Here is a 19536-nt window from a genome sequence, read left to right as displayed (position 1 = left end):
TTAAAGCAAGGAGGTCCTATTGCAGTTGTACAGGGCCCTGGTGAGACTGCACCTGGAGTATTGTGTGCAATTTTGGTCTCTTAATTTGAGCAAGGACATTATTGCTATTGAATGAGTGCAGTGTAGGTTCACCAGGTTAATTCCCGGCTGACATATGATGAAAGAATGGGCAACTGGGCTTGTACTCATTTGACTTTAGAAGGTTTCTAAACTAGAATAATTTTGAGGGGATCTTATATGAAATTCTTAAAGAATTGGACAGGCTAGATGCAGAAAAAATGTTCCTGATGTTGGGGGAGTCCAGAACCAGTGGTCACAGTTTAAGAATAGCGGGTAAGCATTTAGGACGAGTAAAAATGTTTTCACCCAGAGAGTTGGGAATCTGGGGAATTTTCTGCCACAGAAGGCAGTAGAGACCAATTCACTGGATGTTTTCAAGAGGAGTTAGATTTAGCTCTTTGAGCTAAAGGAATCGAGGGATATGGAGGAAAAAGCAGGAACGGGGTACTGATTTTAGATGATCGGCCACGATCATATTGAATGGCATTGCTGGCTCGAAGGGCTGCACCTATTTTTCTGTTTTTATGCTTCTTTGACAGTGTGGTGGTCAAGGTGTTTGGCATGTTTGCCTTCATTGGAAAGAGTAATAAGTACAAAGGTTGGTACATAATGATGTAGCTAGAGAAGTCGTTTGTGAGACCACACTTGGAATATAGTCTGTAGTCCTAGTCGCTCAGCTATTGGAGGATGCCATTAAATTGGAAAGGGTGCAGAAGAGATTCGCCAGTATATTACCTGGACTTACAAGCTTGAGTTTTCGGGAAAGGTCGGGTATGGCTGGTACTTTTTTCTTCCGAGAATAGGAGGCTCGGGAGTGACCTTATTAAAGTATACAAGAACATGAATGGCATGGATAAAATGAATGCTCAGTCTTTTCTCTGGAGTAGAAGAATTTAAAGCGAGATGAGATGGGAAAGATTTAAGAGGGAACGCAAGGGCAACTTTTGCCACTCAAAGTGTAATCTGTAACTGGAGTGAGCTGCCAGAGGAAGCTGGAGAAGTGGATACAATTACAATTTTAAGAGACATTTGGACAGATATATGGATAGGACAGGTTTAGAGGAGTATGAACCAAATGCAGGCAAATGCGACTAACCCAGTATTCCAACATGGTCTGCATGGACAAGGTGAGCCAAAGCATTTGTTTTCACTGAAGATGCCATTATGTTCTGATTTCTGTTGGGTAACCGATCATCAGCCCATGCTGTGAGCTTGTGCCTGGTGTAGAATTGAACATTTATTTTCTGTTTGTTTATTATGGGATCTAGGGAGTGCTGTGCATACAAACCAGTTGTGCTGCTGCAAGTAAGAATTTCATTGTTTATGTTTTCAGCAAATATGACAATAAAACGCTCTTGACTTTTGTGATATTTTACATGGTACCTTATCCATTGTTCTTGGGTAATCCAAAAGCATTTAATTTGTTAGATTCTATTTTGCCATTATGCCTGTTAGGCTCTCAAAGGCTTCTGATACATTTTCAAACATAATTTCCCTTTCACAAAACCTATTTAATTCCACCTGATTGCATTACCATTTTCTGAATGTCTTGGCCATGGTACTTCAATAATTAATTCCAACATGTTGCCATTGGTAGATGACTGGAGATGAATATCCTGCTTTCTGTCTTCCTCCCTTCTGTGGTTTTCCAATCCTCTGGGATCTTCTGGATCTCATGAATTCTGGAAGATCACAACAAAATCATCCATTACTTATGCAGCCACTCGTTTCACAGCAGCAGAATGCAGGCCTTCAAATCACGGTACATGTCAGCCTCAAGTTCCACTAATAGCTTCTACCTTTGCACTCTGATTATTTTATTTGTGTACAGAATGTCTGAAAACTTGAGGTTTCAATAATCTGTGACAGGTAATGTTTACGTTCATTTGTGACGAGAGAGGATTATACATATACTTGCAGCTAAAAAAACTCTCCTTGTCAGCATTTTGTGAAGCACTTGCCCTGTGGAATATAAAAACTGAAAGGTATTTTCTTCATTGCTAGCTAAAACAATACTCTATGTTTGTATGTAATGCCACTCTGGCAGGATAAAATAATAAATTCTTGGTTTACTGTCATTTCAACAATACAAAAAAAACAGTAAGGTAAAATAACTGATCATGTTTTGTGTTGTGGTGGAGGAATGGGGAATAATGGCTTGTTATTTCACTTCACTAGATACTCATGGTGCAAGAATCAGTATTAAAAAATGCCGACAAATTCAATTGTGTTGCACTTTAGTTTTCCACTGCTATGCAATTGAGAACTACTTTACTCCCGATGAAATCGTGTTTATAACTATTTCTTAGTCAAATCAAGAAACTTGAATGGATTTTGTTTTTAAAAAGGCACAAACTGCTGGAGTAACTCAATGGGTCAGCATCTCTGGAGAACATGGTGTAGGCTATGTTTACAGTATAGCCTTGGATCCTTTTTCAAACATCTTCTTTCGTGTCCATCTTCCATGTTTCAAATGTTGACATCCCTGTCATCGTCTGTCCTGAAAAGGATGCAGTCGTCCGGCAACAATCAGTGGGAGCCATCACTTGTTGCAATGGACGATGGTGGTAGCAGAATTAGCTCCGGATACTTCCAGTTTCCAGCCCCGTGACGTGGACGCTTCTGCTATGAGGCCATTTTCAAACTGATTGTAATAGGACATAGAAAGCTGTAGGAGAGTGCGGGCAGGACAATTCTTGGCAAGAGATACTTAGATGCAGGTGAGGGGGCTCTGGCAATCTTTGGACAAAGGCCTGATATGAAAAGACAAATGGAAGTGAGATAAGGAAAGAAAAGGCATGAAATGAGAAGCTAGAGGATGGAATATAGATGGATGGAGATGGGCAGGGGTGAAGGGGAAATGGGAAATGGGTACGCATCGAGATGGGGCATAGGGAAGAGAGGGGGGAAATGTGTGTGTGGGGAGGGGGAATTTTTGTAAGTTTGTTTCTTAAAATTGGGGAACTCAATGGTCGTACTGTTTGGTTGCAAGCTACCCAAGTGGAATATGAGGTGCTGTTCCTCCAGTTTGTGTGTGGCCCCACTTTAGCATTGGAGGAGGCCCAGGGCTGAAAATGTGGTATAGGAATAGGGTGTTAAAATGGTTAACAACTGGGAGATCCAGCAAGGCTTGGCAGAGCGAGTGCATGTGTTCGTCAAAAGGGTAATCTAGTCCCTGTAGGCCACATCAGGAGCAGTGAATGAGGTTAAAAATGCTTCATGTGAGCCCTGTCTCATCTGGAAGGGCTGCTGGGGGGTCATTGGATGGATGGGAGAGAGGAGGTATAGGGACAGGAATTACATCTCTTCCAGCTGCAGGTTACCCTAACACAGTTTCCATTATAGAAGTATCTGAAGAGGGGGTGATTTGGGTGGGAAGGGGCGAGTGAACCAAGGTGTTCATTGTATCTACAATTGAATGGTCACTTCTGGTTATGAAATATCTATGTTACCCTAACACAGTTTCCATTATAGATACACCCAGAATGATTTAAAAAAAATCTTACTTACCGCCCAGTTCGGAGCAATACATAGGGAGCAATACAGAACCACGGAGCAATACATAAGCTAAAAGGAGCTTGTCTTATGTCCCTGTCCCACTTAGGCGATGTTTTAGGCGACTGGGCTGTCGCCACATGGTCGCCGGGGTGCCACCTGTGTGGTCATGAGTAGTCTCCTCAGTTGCCCAAAGAATTGTAGCGTTTTTCTGGTTGCCACTGAATTTTGTTTAAAAATGTTTAAAAATGTTTTTAAATTTTCGGCGACAGTCGGCAACAGGTGGCTTGACGCCAATGAGTGTAACTTGACTTCTCCTGATGTAGGTGCTGTCGTAGGTTGATGCCAGGATGATGCAGGTTGTCGCTGGGTGCTGACTTCGGTGAATTCCATTGTCGACTACCTACGTCAACCGGCGACAGGTACCGGCCGGCGACTGAATTATCTTACCTTGTCGTAGCTCGTAGACGTAGGTTGTCGTAAGTGTGGTCGTAGGTGGACGTACTAATGGGTTGCCGGTAGCTTGCCGTTGCTGGATGTCGACTAGATGGTAGGTTGTTGTAGGCATTGTCGGAGACATTGCCGTAGTGGGGTCCAGTCGCCGGTTTATCGGCAACTTGCTGCGACTATGACAGTTGCCGGCAGTCGCTCAAAACGCCTATGAGGGACAGGCCCTTTAGGCTGCTGTCAAGGTAACTTCTGTAGCATTGACCTGGGATTAGCACTAAACATCTTTACTCCAAAGCCCAATCAGCCTTGCAATATTATTGATCTGACTTCCGAACTGTTCATAGTCCTTCCTTCATTCTGCTACCATTTCCAACCCCTCCCTTTTCCTGATGCCGGTGCTCTCCAAACTCTCCATTTCATCGTAAGGAGTAGAATTAGACTATTCGGCCCATCAAGTCTACTCTGCCATTCAATCATGACTGATCTATCTCTCCCTCCTCGCCCCATTCTCCTGCCTTCCCCCCATAATCTCTGACACCCGTACTAATCAAAAATCTATCTATCTCGTGCTTTAAAAATATCCACTGACTTGGCCTCTGCTGCCTCTGTGGCAAAGAATTCCACAGATTCACCACCCTCTGACGAAAGAGATTTCTCCTCATTGCCTTCCTAAAAGAATGCACTTTAAATCTGAGGTTATGACCTCTAGTCCTAGACTCTCCCACAGTGAAAACATTCACTCCATATCCACTCTGTCTACGGCTTTCACTATTCTGTATCTTTCAATGAGGCACACCCTCATTTTACTAAACTCCAGCAAGTACAGGCCCAGCGTCAAACGCTTATTATAGGTTAACCTACTCATTCCCGGGATAATTCTTGTAAACCTTCTCTGGACCCTCTCCAGAGCCAGCACATCCTTCCTCAGATACGGTACCCAAGCTTGCTCACAATTTTCCAAATATGGCCTCATCAGGGCCTTATAGAGCCTCAGCAATACATCCCTGTTTTGTATACAAGCCCTCTTGAAATAAATGCCAGCATTGAGTTTGCTTTCATGTTTTTATGTTTTAGTCGCTCTTGTTTTGACAGCATTCTGACATTGATTGCCATAAAAACAATCTGGATCACTAATGTCCTTCAGGGAGGGAAATCTGTTCTCCTCACCCATATGTGGCTTAAGACCCTCAGCCATATGGTTACTTCTTAGCAGCCTTCTGATCTGATATGCCCAGCAGGTCATTCAGTTGTATCAAATCCGTGGTGTTCCATATAGCAAGAATTAAGCTGGGGATGAATCGGCACAAGATCAAATGTTTAAAAAGAAATAACTTTTCCGTAATTATTCAGGGTAATTAAGTTTTCCTCATTCGTTGCAAGAACATACTCACTGGAGGGGGTGACAGGCTGGTAGGCAGACAGATAGGATTAAAATAATGAGGTCTTCAATGTTGATTCCTCGCCCCCTTGCCTCACCACTACAGATCAAACATGGACAAGGAAACCCAATCTGTTGTTTTAGCTCAGCTGGGTGAGACAGCAGCTGTAAGATACCATATTCCATTAGAATCTGAACCATTATGGACCAGCAAGCCAGGCCAAGGGATCAGTCACTAGTTGAAGGAGCTGTGTGCAAGAGGGTGCTGGGAACAGCAGCAGGTATTCCCCAAAACAGGATGCTATCCAGACTAAGATAAAACACAGGAAAATGTGAGCACAGGATAATGTGAGCACAGGACAATGCAGGCACAAATCACCAAAAACCACAGCGAACATATAGAATTGAGTGAACCCACAACCTACAGTACTAGTACACCTGAACAAGTTGTAGTCTCAGCTCCAGCTATGCCAATCTCGTGAAAACACATTCATCCAACAATATTTAATAAATGCCCAAATATGCTCTGCCTTCGTGAATCTGGATGGGTCAGTGGTTCAGCAGTAATTATTACTGTGACACAACTAGCGATTTGGTTTCAATCTTGACCCGTAGTGCTGTTTGGGTATAATTTGTGTCTACTCCCTGTGTTCCCATCAGTTTCCTTCAAGTTGTCTTTTGGTATATCTCTTTTGTTATCAACATTTTTAGGTTAGGAGATTAATTATCTACTGTAAATCACCCCAAAATGGTGGACAGACAGTAAAGAGGATTTGATAGATCTGTGGGTTCCAGAGAAAAAAGTTCAGGAATGGGATTTATGGAATTTCTCTATGAATGGCATACTCACTGAGCCAAATAGCATTGTAAAAATTATAATAAATATTATATCCAAGATGATGAATTATTATACAATTTATATCTTCTGAATCTTAAGTAAAATGACGGAAGATGGCATCGATAGTGTTATCATGAGACACATACCAAAAACGTTCTCGCTTTTGATGAACTGAATTTCACCGGCAACATTCAGCTCCAGACTACATCATAGCCTTTGTGTCAAAACCGGGGCAAATTATGTGAATTCCAGAGGCGAGGTGAATGTCAATGCCCTGAACATTAAGGCAGTATTTAAAAGAGTGAGGCATCAAATAGCCCTGGTAAAGTCAGTGGAAATCAAGAGTGTGTTCTTCACAAGCTGCAGTCGTATCTTTCACAAAGGAAGATGGTTGTTAGATATATTCACCTTTGCCCCAAGGCCCTGCTACTGGACTTCAGCTGGTTCGTCTGTGACCTTTCTTTGATCATAAGGTCAGAAATGGGGATGTTCACTCCTGATCACACAATTGATCCATTTCGACCCACGGCATCTGAGAAAATAAGTAGTCCATGCCTGTGTGCAGTATGACATGGACTGCGAACAGGAATGAGCTGATACAGTCATAGAATCATATAGAACAGAAAAGGGCCTGGGTGAAAAGATGGTTAAAAAGAAAAGGTTCATGATCATGTCATCCTTTTTAGCCATCCTCCCTAATGCCAATTGCCTGCATTAAGCCTGTAACCTTCCATGACATCTTCAAACACCTCCCTTAATGGCTCTTAGACATAATGATTGCATCAGATTCTACCACCTCCTCTGGCAGCATGTTCCAGATATTAATCACTCTTTGTATATTAAAAAAATACTTTCCCCTCGGGTCCCCTTTGTATTTTCCTCATTCCCATCTTAAAATTGTGATAGACACAAAACGCTGGAGTAACTCAGCGGGACAGGCAGCATCTCTGGAGAGAAGGAATGGGTGACGTTTCGGGTCTGAAGAAGGGTCCTGTCCCGAAACGTCACCCATTCCTTCCCTCCAGAGATGCCGCATGTCCTGCTGAGTTACTCCAGCACTTCGAGTCTATCTTCGGTTTGAACTAGCATCTGTAGTTCCTTTCTACACTTAAAATTGTGATATCTTGCTTTTGATACCACCACCATGGACAAAGATTCTGACTTTCAATCTATGCCTAATGCACAATCTATGATTCTGACTATCAAATGTATAAACTATCCTGTTACCTCTCAAACTCCTTTGATCGAAGGAAAATAAGCCTAGCCAATTCAATCTCTCCCCGTAAGTAAAGTCTGCCAATCCAGCCAACATCCTGGTGTATATCCTCTGCATAGTCTCCAGCACAATCTCATGCTTCATATTATGTGACAAATAGAAGTGTACACAATAATGAACCAATGTTTCATGAAGTTGCAACTTAACCTTTCACTGTTTACCTGCAAGACCTGATCTATGAAGGCAAGCATGCCAAATACCTTTTTCTCAACCCTATACCCACTTTCACGCAACAATTAACTTGATCTCAAGGTCTCTCTATTCATCAACTTTTCTCAGTGCCCCAACATCTCCTGTATATCCCTACTCCAATTTGACTTCTCAAGATATATCACTTTGCATCTGTTGACATTAAATTCCATATGCCAATGTTTCACCCAAATCTCTATCTGATCTATGTCCTGCTATAGCTTTAGAATATCTTCCTCACTATCCACAGCACCACCAACCTTTGAGTCATCCATAAACTTACTAATCATATATCCTAAAGGTTGTTAATAAATCTATATTACTAAAAGTCTGATCTTGACCGCTTTTGGCTTACTGTGCTGTGATTTCCGAGAGAACAGCGCCACCTACGGCTGTGATTTTTGGCCACCTCGCTCAGTCCCCCTCCGCCTTCCTGGACCAGATGATTTTTCCCATCGATGAAAAATCAGAGAGATATTATTATTTTTTTTTAATTGCCATTCTCTCTGCTGTCTCTGCTGGAGGGAGGGGCAGGGACTATAAAACCAGGAAGTGGTGTGCCTCACTCAGTCTCTGCAAGATGGAGGAAGCCAGAGGGTCACGTCTCTCTGAGCTCTGAATAACACTGAATACATGTCTACTCAACCGTCGGTGTCCTTAATGTGGTTTGAAAATGAAAATATGGTTGGTTTGAAGTAAAAAGGCACTGCTTGTAAATGGTTGTTTGGGGGGTTTGGGTTGCAGTAAAAAGGCATTGCCTGCAAATGGTTGTTTGGGAGTTTGCGTTGAAGTAAAAAGGCACTGCCTGTAAATGGTTGTTTGGGGGATTTGGGTTGAAGTAAAAAGGCACTGCCTGCAAATGGTTGTTTGGAGGGTTTGGGTTGAAGTGAAAAGGCATTGCCTGCAAATGGTTGTTTGTCTAAACTTGACAACTTCCTGTTTGCACTATATTGATTTTGCTTAAAACTCTACCACTTACGGCTGTGATTTTTGGCCATCTTACTCAGTCCCCCTCCGCTCATCAGGCGCAGAGGATTCTTCCCATCAATGAAAAATAAAAGTGTTATTAGTGTTTAATAAATGTTGAGAATTTCTTTCCTGTCAATCACGTGTGGGTGTGGCTCAGTCTCTGCATGATGAGGGAGGCAGAGGTCACGACTCTGAGTTGTGAATCAACTGAACAAATGAACACACTGAATGTCTACTGAACTGTGAGTGGTGTTTTGTGTGGTTTTATGGTGGTTTTTATGGTGGTTTCACCCTGCTTGAAATAGTATGAAACTGCATTTGAATGTGGTGGCCTTGCACCCTGCATGAAATGGTATGAAACTGCATTAAAATGTGGTGTTGTTGCTCCCTGCATGAAATGGTATGAAACTGCTCTTGAATTTGGTGGCCTTGCACCCTGCTTGAAATGGAATTTCAAGGAATAGCCGTGAGTTAACTGCCAGCGCACCAGCCATGAGTGAGCTGCCAGCAATCCATCAGGCTTGAGGGACTGAGCTGCCCACCCCAAGAATCCCCCCCCCCCCCCCCCCCCCCCCCCCCCAATATTAGATTGGTGGAGAGGTGGATCCCCCCCCCCCCCCCCCCCCCCCCCCCCCCCCCGGTCGGCCCACAATGTCCATACTAGCCCTATGGAGACCAGTAGTCCCTGCAACCAACAACACCCATACCAATGCTCCAGAATTTGTCAAATGCCTTCTAAAAGACGATTTGAGGAACTCATCGATCTTGGTTACCTCCTCAAAAGATATGATGCTGGGGACGCTGTGGTGACTTATTCACCTCCTGATACGCTAAAGCTTTTCCACCGCCAAAAGGCACGAGTCTTTGTGCCTTTTGTGAAATTTCAACTATGATAAGAACCTCGGCACCATCGACAGCAATGCAAACCATATAATTTACAATGTGTAGGAAAGAATGGCAGATGCTGGTTTAAATCGAAGCTAGACACAAAATGCCGGAGTAACTCAGCGGGACAGGCAGCATCTCTGGAGAGAAGGAATGGGTGACGTTTCAGGTCGAGACCCTTCTTCAGACTGTGTGTGTGTGTGTGTGTGTATATATAGCATCACTTCTTGCACTTTAGATTTCTATCACAGTGAAAAATAAAGTCAGCGTGTACACCACCATTATGGATGGATGCCCCTCCAAGGAACAAACCATCTTGACTTGGAAATGTCTTACCATTCCTTCATTGTTATCGTGGCCTAATACTGGAATTCCAACTACAAATTGCACCTTCACCCAGAAGTGGTTCAAGCAGGTGGCGTGCCATGAAGGCAGTTTTTGGATTAAATGGCAATCTAGTCTATAAAAAGTTAGGTCCAGCGCAGCTGAAGTTTCTCCATTCATTTCAATGGACAACTAAGTCTGTGTGGAGAAATGAAGATAGACGCAAAATTCTGTAGTTATGACCCTGTCCCACTTAGGAAACCTGAACGGAAACCTCTGGGGACTTTGCGCCCCACCCAAGGTTTCCGTGCGATTCCCGGAGATTGCAGGTGGTTGCAGGTAGTGGAAGCAGGTAGGTAGACTGACAAAAACCTCCGGGAACTGCATGGAAATCTTGGCGCGCGCAAAGTCTCCAGACGTTTCCGTTCAGGTTTCCTAAGTGGGACAGGGGCATTAACTCAGCGGAACAGGCAGCATCTATGGCTAGATCGGCCAAAAAATATCATTTTTTAAAAATATGTTTAAGATAATATACTTTATTTAATTGTATTTAATCAGTGCCTTCTCGTGTTCTCAAGTGTTGTAAATTTTTAAAATGTGCATTAACTATTTTTAATACAATCGACTCATTCTTCAGTAACTTTTGAATATTTGTGAATGCCGGAGACAAAAAATAAATAGTCCTGTTTGTTGCAGCTTGACAGCTGGTTCAGCTTGGCTTCGCTGGCTGTCAAAACATTTCTGTGTGGTTGACAGTGGGGGAGCCCTGACATTGCTCCGGGCTTTACCAGTCAGACAGGAGCCAACTTCCTTGAGGATGTTTGTGCCAGGAGTCCTGGCCAAAGTAGAAGTGAGTTGGTGGCCACTGGGCACAAGAGACAAGTCGCATTTGGGGAATTTTAATCAACAATCGCATGTCCCACTGGGGCCTGCATTCTGGTTTATAATCACCAAAACAAACATTATTGCAATGATAATAATTTTCACCAATGGATGCAGAAAGTGTTTTGAAGAAAGTAGTCACAAACTAAAGGGCTGATACAAAATACCAACCAGCAATTGGTATGAAAATAAACATTTAGTGGTTATTGATCATTGTTTCCCAAAGCCTATGGTAATTTTATTGTTACCTATTAATTCAGTAACTTCATGTCTAATTTTGTTAGTCAAACATCTGATAAGTGATTAAATTCTACATATCCTACATAAATTCTTCATATTTTACATTTTTTTTTGCTTTCAGGCAAAGACTAACAATGATGCCGGACTGGTGGACGACATTTTTATTACTTTGTGTTATCTTCCTGAGCATTGACGGGGGGCCGACTAAAGAAGGATTTGGTCCGAAACACTTTGTGCCGTTAATTCGTTTTCGTCATAAGGTACAGTCTGTACTCTGTTTATACTAGTTCCTTATGTGTACATTTCCAAGCCAAAGTAAGCAAAATGAATGCAAGCTTAGCTTCAGTTGACAAAATGTTCTCATCGTTTTAGTTTAGAGGTACAGCATGGAAACAGGCCCTTCGGCCCACCGAGTCTGCACCGACCAGTGATCCCTGCACATGGACACTATCCTACACACACTAGGGACAGTTTGTACATATACCAAGGCCAATTAACCTACAAACCTGTGCGTCTTTGGATTGTGGAAGGGCACTGATGATCTCGGAGAAAACCCACCCTGTCACGGGGAGAACATAAATTCCGTACAGACAGCACCCGTTGCCAGGATGGAACCCGGGTCTCTGGCACTGCAAGCGCTGTAAGGCAGAAACTCCACCGCTGCGGCACCATGCCACACAATTGATCTTTGTTTTAATTGTTCTTTTTTGCAAACACTTGGAGACGAGTCACTTGTCAACGGATAGATACCTGGACTTTGGCCTGCGCTTGTAGACATAGTATTCATGTGTCTAGTTCAGCTGAGTTTTAGGTTAATTATGACAATCGACCCCCAACCCCCCCCCCCCCCCCCCCCCCCCCCCCCCCCCCCCCAACCCAGGAAAAGTACATGGTAGAGAAGTACATGGCAATTAAAATGTCATTCAATACCAAAGGCAAGGTGGTTACATTTTCTTTTGTTGGAGCTGAAACATAAAATAAATATTGATTTTTCCATGATCAGTTGTGTTGTACATTGTCCAAATGTAATATTGACTCAGTTTCTCTCTCTCCACTAGTATGGTTGATCTGCTGGGCATTTTCTACAGTGCTGCATTAGCATGAACTGTAACTTGTGTTCTCTCTCTCTCTCTCCAAGTGCTCTCAGTAACCTGTCAAATACAGGGCCTCAGTGGATTATTAGAATAACAACCCCCGTCTCATCCTATCAGTGATGTGGCCTTTGTCCTGTCCATTCCTCAGTCACCATTTCTACAACTTAAATCTAACTTTTCTCTTTATCTTTCTCTTTCCCTAGTTCAGATTAATGTTCCTTGCCTGAAATGTTATTGATGTTTCTGTTGCCACAGCCTGATCTAAATAAATGCTTCTAATTTTATTCCGTTTTTACTTCAGATGTTCAGCAACTGAAGTATTTTGGATTTTCATGGTTGTTCTATGCTGCTTTCAATGATTCTTCAGTGAGCTGCTGTTCACAGATCAGCGCTTGAAGTGGGCGCATGTGCGCATGTGCGGAGCTCTCCTAGTGTGTGCGCATGCGCAGGACATTTCTAGAGTGTGCGCATGCGCAGGACATTTCCGGAGTGTGCGCATGTGCGAAGTATTTTGGGCGGGAAAAACCTGCGGAATCAGCCATGTTTGCCAAACATTTCTGAGTTTGTATATTGCATTAATAAGTTGCTTAAAGCTTAAATAAAGTTAAGTTAATTATGAGTAGTGAAAGTTTCATTTATCTCACAACAATTTAAGCAACTTATCTTCAGAAGTCAAACAGTCCGACTTGGGATGGAGAAGCTACTGAAACCACAACGCTTGGATCTGGATCCCAACTCACCTGCTACTGCAATGAATTGGAAGCACTGGCTTCGCATACTAAATAACTTCTTTGATGAGTGTGGCAATGATGCACCAGACAGACTCAAAACATTAATAAGCTTGGTCTCTTCTGATGTATATGATTACATAGAGGAATGTACAACTTATGATTCTGCTATTGATGTACTAAGCAAACTTTTCGTTAAGACACCCAACGTGATATTCTCTCGACGCCTCCTTGCTACTCGGAAACAAAAACCTGGTGAGTCACTTGATGGATTTTTACAAGAACTTCAAAGACTTAGTAAAGACTGTGCCTTCAAAGCAGTTACGGCTGATCAATATCGACAGGAAGTTATTCGAGACTCGTTTATTAATGGTTTGGCATCGCCTTTAATACGACAGAGACTATTACAACACAAAACCTTGGATTTACAGGCGGCTTACAATCAAGCTTACTCTTTAGACTTGGCTCAGAAAAATTCAGATGCTTATGGCTCATCTAATGTGTATTCTGCTGCAACTACTACAAATGAATTTTACCCACGTACTAATATGGAGCAAACGGAAACAATTTCTACTGATAAAGGTGCCCTTGCTGCAGCATATAATTATTCAAAAAGGAACTGTTACTTTTGCGGGGGTAATATTCATAAGAGAGAGACATGTCCTGCTCGAGAGGCAACTTGTAATAGTTGTGGCAAGAAGGGACATTATTCTAGAGTATGCAGGTCCAAAGCAACGACTAAAAGTGCGACTGCTGCCATATACACACCCTCTTTATGTGCAATTACAGCTGCATCTCCTCAGAGCTTGTCTCATGCAGCTACAACGGTATCCATTAATGGCCCTACACTTAATGTATTACTTGATTCTGGCAGTTCAGAAAGTTTTATAAGTGAACAAGTTGTGTCCCGATTAACTCTAACTAGAATTCCTTCAAATAGAGAAATCTCGATGGCTCTGACCCCTCACAATACTCAACTTAGAAGATCTTGTATTGTAGACTTTATTCTGAACAAAACTAGCTCTAAATCTGTATGTCTTGGTATTTTGAAAAATTTGTGTAGCGATATAATTCTAGGTCAGGATTTCCAGAAACTGCACAGATCAGTCGGCGCCATGAGGAACTATGCGGTCTCTTGTATTGTCAAAGCCACCAGTATTGTGTGGTCTTTCTGCTGCATCTGGGGAATGGTCTTCATTATTCACTAATGTATCGTCCGAGTGCAAGCCAATGGCGACAAAATCAAGACATTTTAGTAAAATGATAGGAACTTTATCAACACAGAAGTAACTAATCTTTTACAAGAGGGGATTATAGAATGCAGTTCTTCCCCTTGGAGGGCACAAGTTGTCGTGGTTAAGGACCCCTTGGAGAGACATAGAAAGAGACTCTGCATTGATTACTCTCAAACTATAAACCAGTTCACGGAGCTTGATGCATATCCATTACCTCGAATAGAAGAGATTATCAATACATTAGCTAAGTATAAGATATTCTCTACTTTTGACTTAAAGTGCTCACTATCAAATTCCTCTGAAGGAATCAGAGAAGAAATACACTGCGTTTGAAGCAAATGGGAAATTATATCACTACTGCAGAGTTCCTTTTGAATTGAATTTCCTTTATTGTCATTCAGACCTTACGGTCTGAACGAAATTTCGTGCCTGCAGTCATACATACAATGATACAATAATAACAACAATAAACACAAATTAACTTCCACCACAGTGAGTCCTCCAAACACCTCCTCACTGTGGTGGAGGCAAAAATCTTAGGGTTGTAGTCTCTCCCTCTGCTCCCTCTGCGCTGAGGCAATTCCCCACCGGGCAATGGTACAAACAGTCCCGCAGCTCACCGAACCCCGCGAACGGGCCGGGTCAAAATACTGCGGCCCGGGGTGGTCGAATTGCCGCACTCTTATTCTTCAACACGCAGCCGCTGGCCCGCGGCTGAACCCAGGTATTCTGGGCAAATTTGTGTAGCGCTGACAACGTGTGTCTTGGTGAAAAATCCCAGCCACCAGAGCACCGTCCCAGGTCAGGATTTCCAGAAACTCACGTGATCACTTCAAATCGGGCTGGGCCACTCCACTATGCCTGATCTTGTATTGTCAAAGCCACGGGAGTGCCGTTGTGTGGTCTGGGCCTGCAGCATCTGTGAATGTCCTCCATTATTCACTAATTTATCCTCCGAAGTGCAAGCCAATTGCTACAAAATCAAGACATTTTAGTCCAGATGGGAGTGCCTTTATCAACACAGAAGGCCACTCCAATCTTTCCTCCCTCGGGAGGGAATTCCAGAGAACGCAGTTCTTCCCCCGGGAGGGCACAAGTTGTCATGGTTAAGGACCTGTTGGAGAGACATAGAAAGAGACTCTGCATTCGTTACTCTCAAAGGCCTCAGCGTTCACGGAGCTTGGGGCGACAAAATACCTCGTATTCCCCCGAAGGGAGTGACAGCAGCCCCCGTTTTCCCCATTTCCCCACATAAACACAGCCTAATTCTCTACAAAAACACTTAACTAGAAAAAAACGAAGGAATCAAAGACAATACACTGCGTAAAAAGCAAATGCAGGGAAATGCTATCAGGGCAGCGCAGACTTCCCTTTTGGGGGAACTAATGGCGTGGCTGTTTTTCAGAGAGAGATGGACAAACTTGTTGAACAGGAAAACCTTAAAGATACTTTCCCTTATCTTGATAATATAACTATTGCAGGAAAAGACCAAACTGAACATGATGAAAATGTACAACGGTTTTTAGATGTTGTACATTCTAAAAATCTAACATTAAATGAGGCTAAGTCAATAACATCAGTATCATCAATTAATATTCTTGGTTATTGGGTTGGAAATGATATAATCAAGCCTGATCCAGAAAGACTCCGCCCACTCCAAGAGATACCTGTTCCAGCAACATTAAACTCTCTACGAAGGGTTCTTGGGATGTTTGCATATTATGCTAAATGGATACCAAATTTTTCTGACAAAATTCAACCTTTGATTAGAGCGAAATCTTTCCCCCTTGACTCTACAGCAATTGGTGCCTTTACTTCTTTAAAGAAACAATTGGAATCTGCGACATTGCACGCCATCGATGAGGATCTCCCCTTTGTTGTTGAATGTGATGCCTCTGATTTAGCAGTATCAGCTACATTAAATCAAGGAGGACGACCAGTGGCTTTCATGTCTCGTACTCTCCAAGGTAGTGAATTGCACTACCCATCCGTCGAAAAGGAAGCTAAAGCAATTATTGAAGCAGTGAGGAAATGGAGTCATTTCCTTGCTCGCCAGCACTTCACTTTGATAACAGATCAGCGTTCAGTGGCTTTTATGCTGGATAATCGGAAACGAACGAAGATTAAAAATAGTAAAATTCATGAATGGAGGATTGAATTATCCGCATATAGTTATTCAATTGAGTACCGCCCTGGTAAGGATAATGTTGCTCCGGACACATTAACTCGAGCATTTTGTGCCTCTGTTCATTCTTCTGCACTCACTGATCTTCACAATGGGCTGTGTCATCCTGGAGTCACTCGTTTGTTACACTATGTTCGTTCCAAAAATTTACCTTTCTCTACAGAAGATGTGAAGATGACGTGTGCTTCATGTAGAATCTGTGCTGAATTAAAACCAAGGTTCTTCCGTCCTGAAGAAGGAAGATTGATCAAAGCTACTCAACCTATGGAACGTTTGAGTATTGATTTCAAAGGGCCTTTACCATCCTCAAAATGTTTATATACTTACCTTAGTTGACGAATATTCGAAGTTTCCATTTGCCTTTCCTTGTCCAAATATTTCAGCTGCTATGGTTATCAAATGTTTAGATCAACTGTTTTCATTCTGTGGATTTCCAAGTTACATACATTCTGATAGGGGCACCTCATTCATGTCAAAAGATTTAAAGGACTACCTTTCTAAGAGAGGAATTGCAACAAGTAAAACAACACCATATCATCCTATTGGAAATGGTCAGGTTGAGAGGTATAACGGAATCATTTGGAAAGCAGTGAAACTGGCTTTAAAGTCGAATGATATACCAGATCAGCAGTGGGAATGTGTTCTACCAGATGCATTACACTCCATCAGATCTCTACTGTCAACTGCTACCAATACTACTCCACACGAACGGTTCTTTAACTTCAAACGGCGTTCTTCTAGTGGTACCTCTCTGCCATCATGGTTGACGAGCCCTGGGCCTGTGTTGCTTCGTCGGTATGTCCGATTAAATAAGAATGAACCTTTTGTTGATGAAGTTGAACTGACTGATGTCAACCCTTCTTATGCAACTATCAAGTATCGGGATGGACGTCAGTCAACTGTCTCACTTCGTGACCTTGCACCATGTCCATCTTCTCCATCAGCTCCGTCACTTCCTGATAACACTAATCGAGAACTTCCTCCGTCAGCTCCGTCGCTTCTTGATAACACTAATCGGGAATTTCCTCCAACACTTCCAGCATCCTCTATGGAAACTTTTACAAGAAATTCTAAAATTGAAAATCTAAATAACAATATGAGTGAAGTTGATGACCAAGCAATATATCTACCCCCAGCTATTGAAACACCGGTATCTCCTGAGGCTCCAGTGCTGCGACGGTCATCAAGACGTATTAAACCTCCTGACCGTCTCAACTTATAAATAGGAGGGGAGAATGAAGTGGGCGCATGTGCGCATGTGCGGAGCTCTTCTAGTGTGTGCGCATGCGCAGGACATTTCTAGAGTGTGCGCATGCGCAGGACATTTCCGGAGTGTGCGCATGTGCGAAGTATTTCGGGCGGGAAAAGCCTGCAGAATCAGCCATGTTTGCCAAACGTTTCTGAGTTTGTGTATTGCATTAATAAGTTGCTTAAAGCTTAAATAAAGTTAAGTTAATTACGAGTAGTGAAAGTTTCATTTATCTCACAACAGCGCTGTTGCATCAGCTGACAGGGATTGGTAGTTGTTCGTTAGGAAGAAGTTTCCTTGCCCAAATTTTACCTGAAGTTGTGAGACTTTATGGGATCTGGAGTCAATCTTGACTTCCACCTCTGCACAAGTGTGCTGCCACTTTTAGAGTTTAGAGTTTGGAATGGAAACAGGCCCTTTGGCCCACAGGCTCCACGCTGACCATCAAACACCCGTACATTAGTACTATCTTATCCCACATTCCGATCCTACACAGAAGCCAATTCTCCTACAAACTTGTACATGTTTGGAATGTGGGAGGAAACCGAAGCACCCGGAGAAAACCCACACTGTCACAGGGAGGATGGAGAAACTTCGCACAGACAGCACCCTTTTGGCCCTGTCCCACGGTAAGAGTTAATTCCAAGAGTTCTCCCGAGTTTGCCCTGATTCGAACTCGGAGATTTACGATAATGGCCGCTTGTCGGCACTCGGGGCTCTCGTGGACATTTTTCAACATGTTGAAAAATTTTCACGAGTCTTCCCGAGCTTACCTGCCATTAGCGTGTCTTCCCTAGTACCTGCCATTAGCATTACGAGCCCCTAAGAGAAGCCCCTTGCACCGACGTACCCGCTATGTTCATTCTCCGTGCTTACCACGTTTGATTTTTTTTAAACTCTGGAGAACTCTTGGAATGAACTGGTACCGTGGGACAGGGCCATAAGTCAGGATTGAACCCGGGTCCCTGGCACTGTGCGGCAGCAGCTTTATGGCAGTGCCATCCTTTGGTGGGTCTGTCCAGCCAGTGGGACCATGTATCTAGGGAATCTGGTTCGTTCTCTGTAATATACGATTTGGTATGACACCATTTGTTTGTTACTCAATTCGTTTGAAAGACTGTTTTCCCATTATCAACTCAGTCCCCAGAGATTTATAAGGAATACATAGCAACATTGACAGAGCTCTGAGCAACTTTTCTGTGTTTGAATTCCAAGGCTAGGTCAATACTTGTTCTGTCGCATTTAATAATTTTCCTATAGAAATAAGCAATTGCAGATGCTGGTTTACAAAAAAGACACAAAGTGTTGGAATAACTCAGCGGGTTAGGCAGCATCTCTGAAGGATGTAGATAGGTGATGTTTCAGGTTGGGACCCTGCTTAAGACTAATCGGAGACCATGTTCTCCAGGGACGCTGCCTGACCTGCTGAGTTATTCCAGCATTTGTGTCTATTTTTCACCCTTTTCCAACATGGTTTGACACAACTAAATGGGTGTTTGGTTATTTTGGAGGGCAGTTAACAATCTTATTGCTGTGGACTTACACGTAGGTCAGACCAGATGCGTAAAGGGCCTGTCCCACCAGCATGCGACTGCATACGGCAAGCGCGACCTAACGTGGTCGCTTGAGCCGTACGGCCTCGCGGGGCCGGCCCCACTTCGTTCGCCGGAGCCGTATGGAGCTGTGCAGAGCTGGTCCCGACATCGCGCGGGGCTACGAAAAGCTGCCACTGTCCAAAAATTCCGCGCGGCAACGGCCTGCCGGGCCGCAGCCGCATTGAGGCCGTACGCACCACCTTGGCGGGCATGCGCAGCGTCTCAACGCCGTACGCAGCGTCTTGACGGGGTACGCCTAACGCGAACTTCCCGCGGACTTCGCTCGAACTTCACGTCAACTCGTACGGGATCACTCGACCTCCGCGCGACCCCCGCTTCTAGATTTGGTCGCACTCGCCTCATGCAGTCGCATGCTCGTGGGACAGGCCCTTAGGGCAAGAATCCTTCCCTGCAGAACAGTAATTAAGGAACAGGGTTTTTTATTTGACGATTTACAGCTACAA

The 19536-nt window shown here is 43.4% G+C and overlaps 1 protein-coding gene across 4 annotated transcripts in view; it reads left to right on the top strand.

Annotated features, from left to right (window-relative positions):
• Positions 1–19536, top strand: part of fstl5 (follistatin-like 5) — a 740079-nt gene that overhangs the window by 27789 nt on the left and 692754 nt on the right. For all 4 annotated transcript variants that reach the window (XM_055646031.1, XM_055646038.1, XM_055646027.1 and 1 more), the window contains one exon: positions 11108–11246. In XM_055646031.1, coding sequence (XP_055502006.1) covers positions 11108–11246 — 139 coding nt within the window. The remainder of the gene's footprint in view (positions 1–11107; positions 11247–19536) is intronic.

Source organism: Leucoraja erinacea, chromosome 1, assembly GCF_028641065.1.
Source record: "Leucoraja erinacea ecotype New England chromosome 1, Leri_hhj_1, whole genome shotgun sequence".
Classification (NCBI taxonomy): Eukaryota; Metazoa; Chordata; class Chondrichthyes; order Rajiformes; family Rajidae; genus Leucoraja; species Leucoraja erinaceus.
Note: the sequence above shows the minus strand (reverse complement) of the source record. Positions and strands in the feature narration are given on the sequence as shown.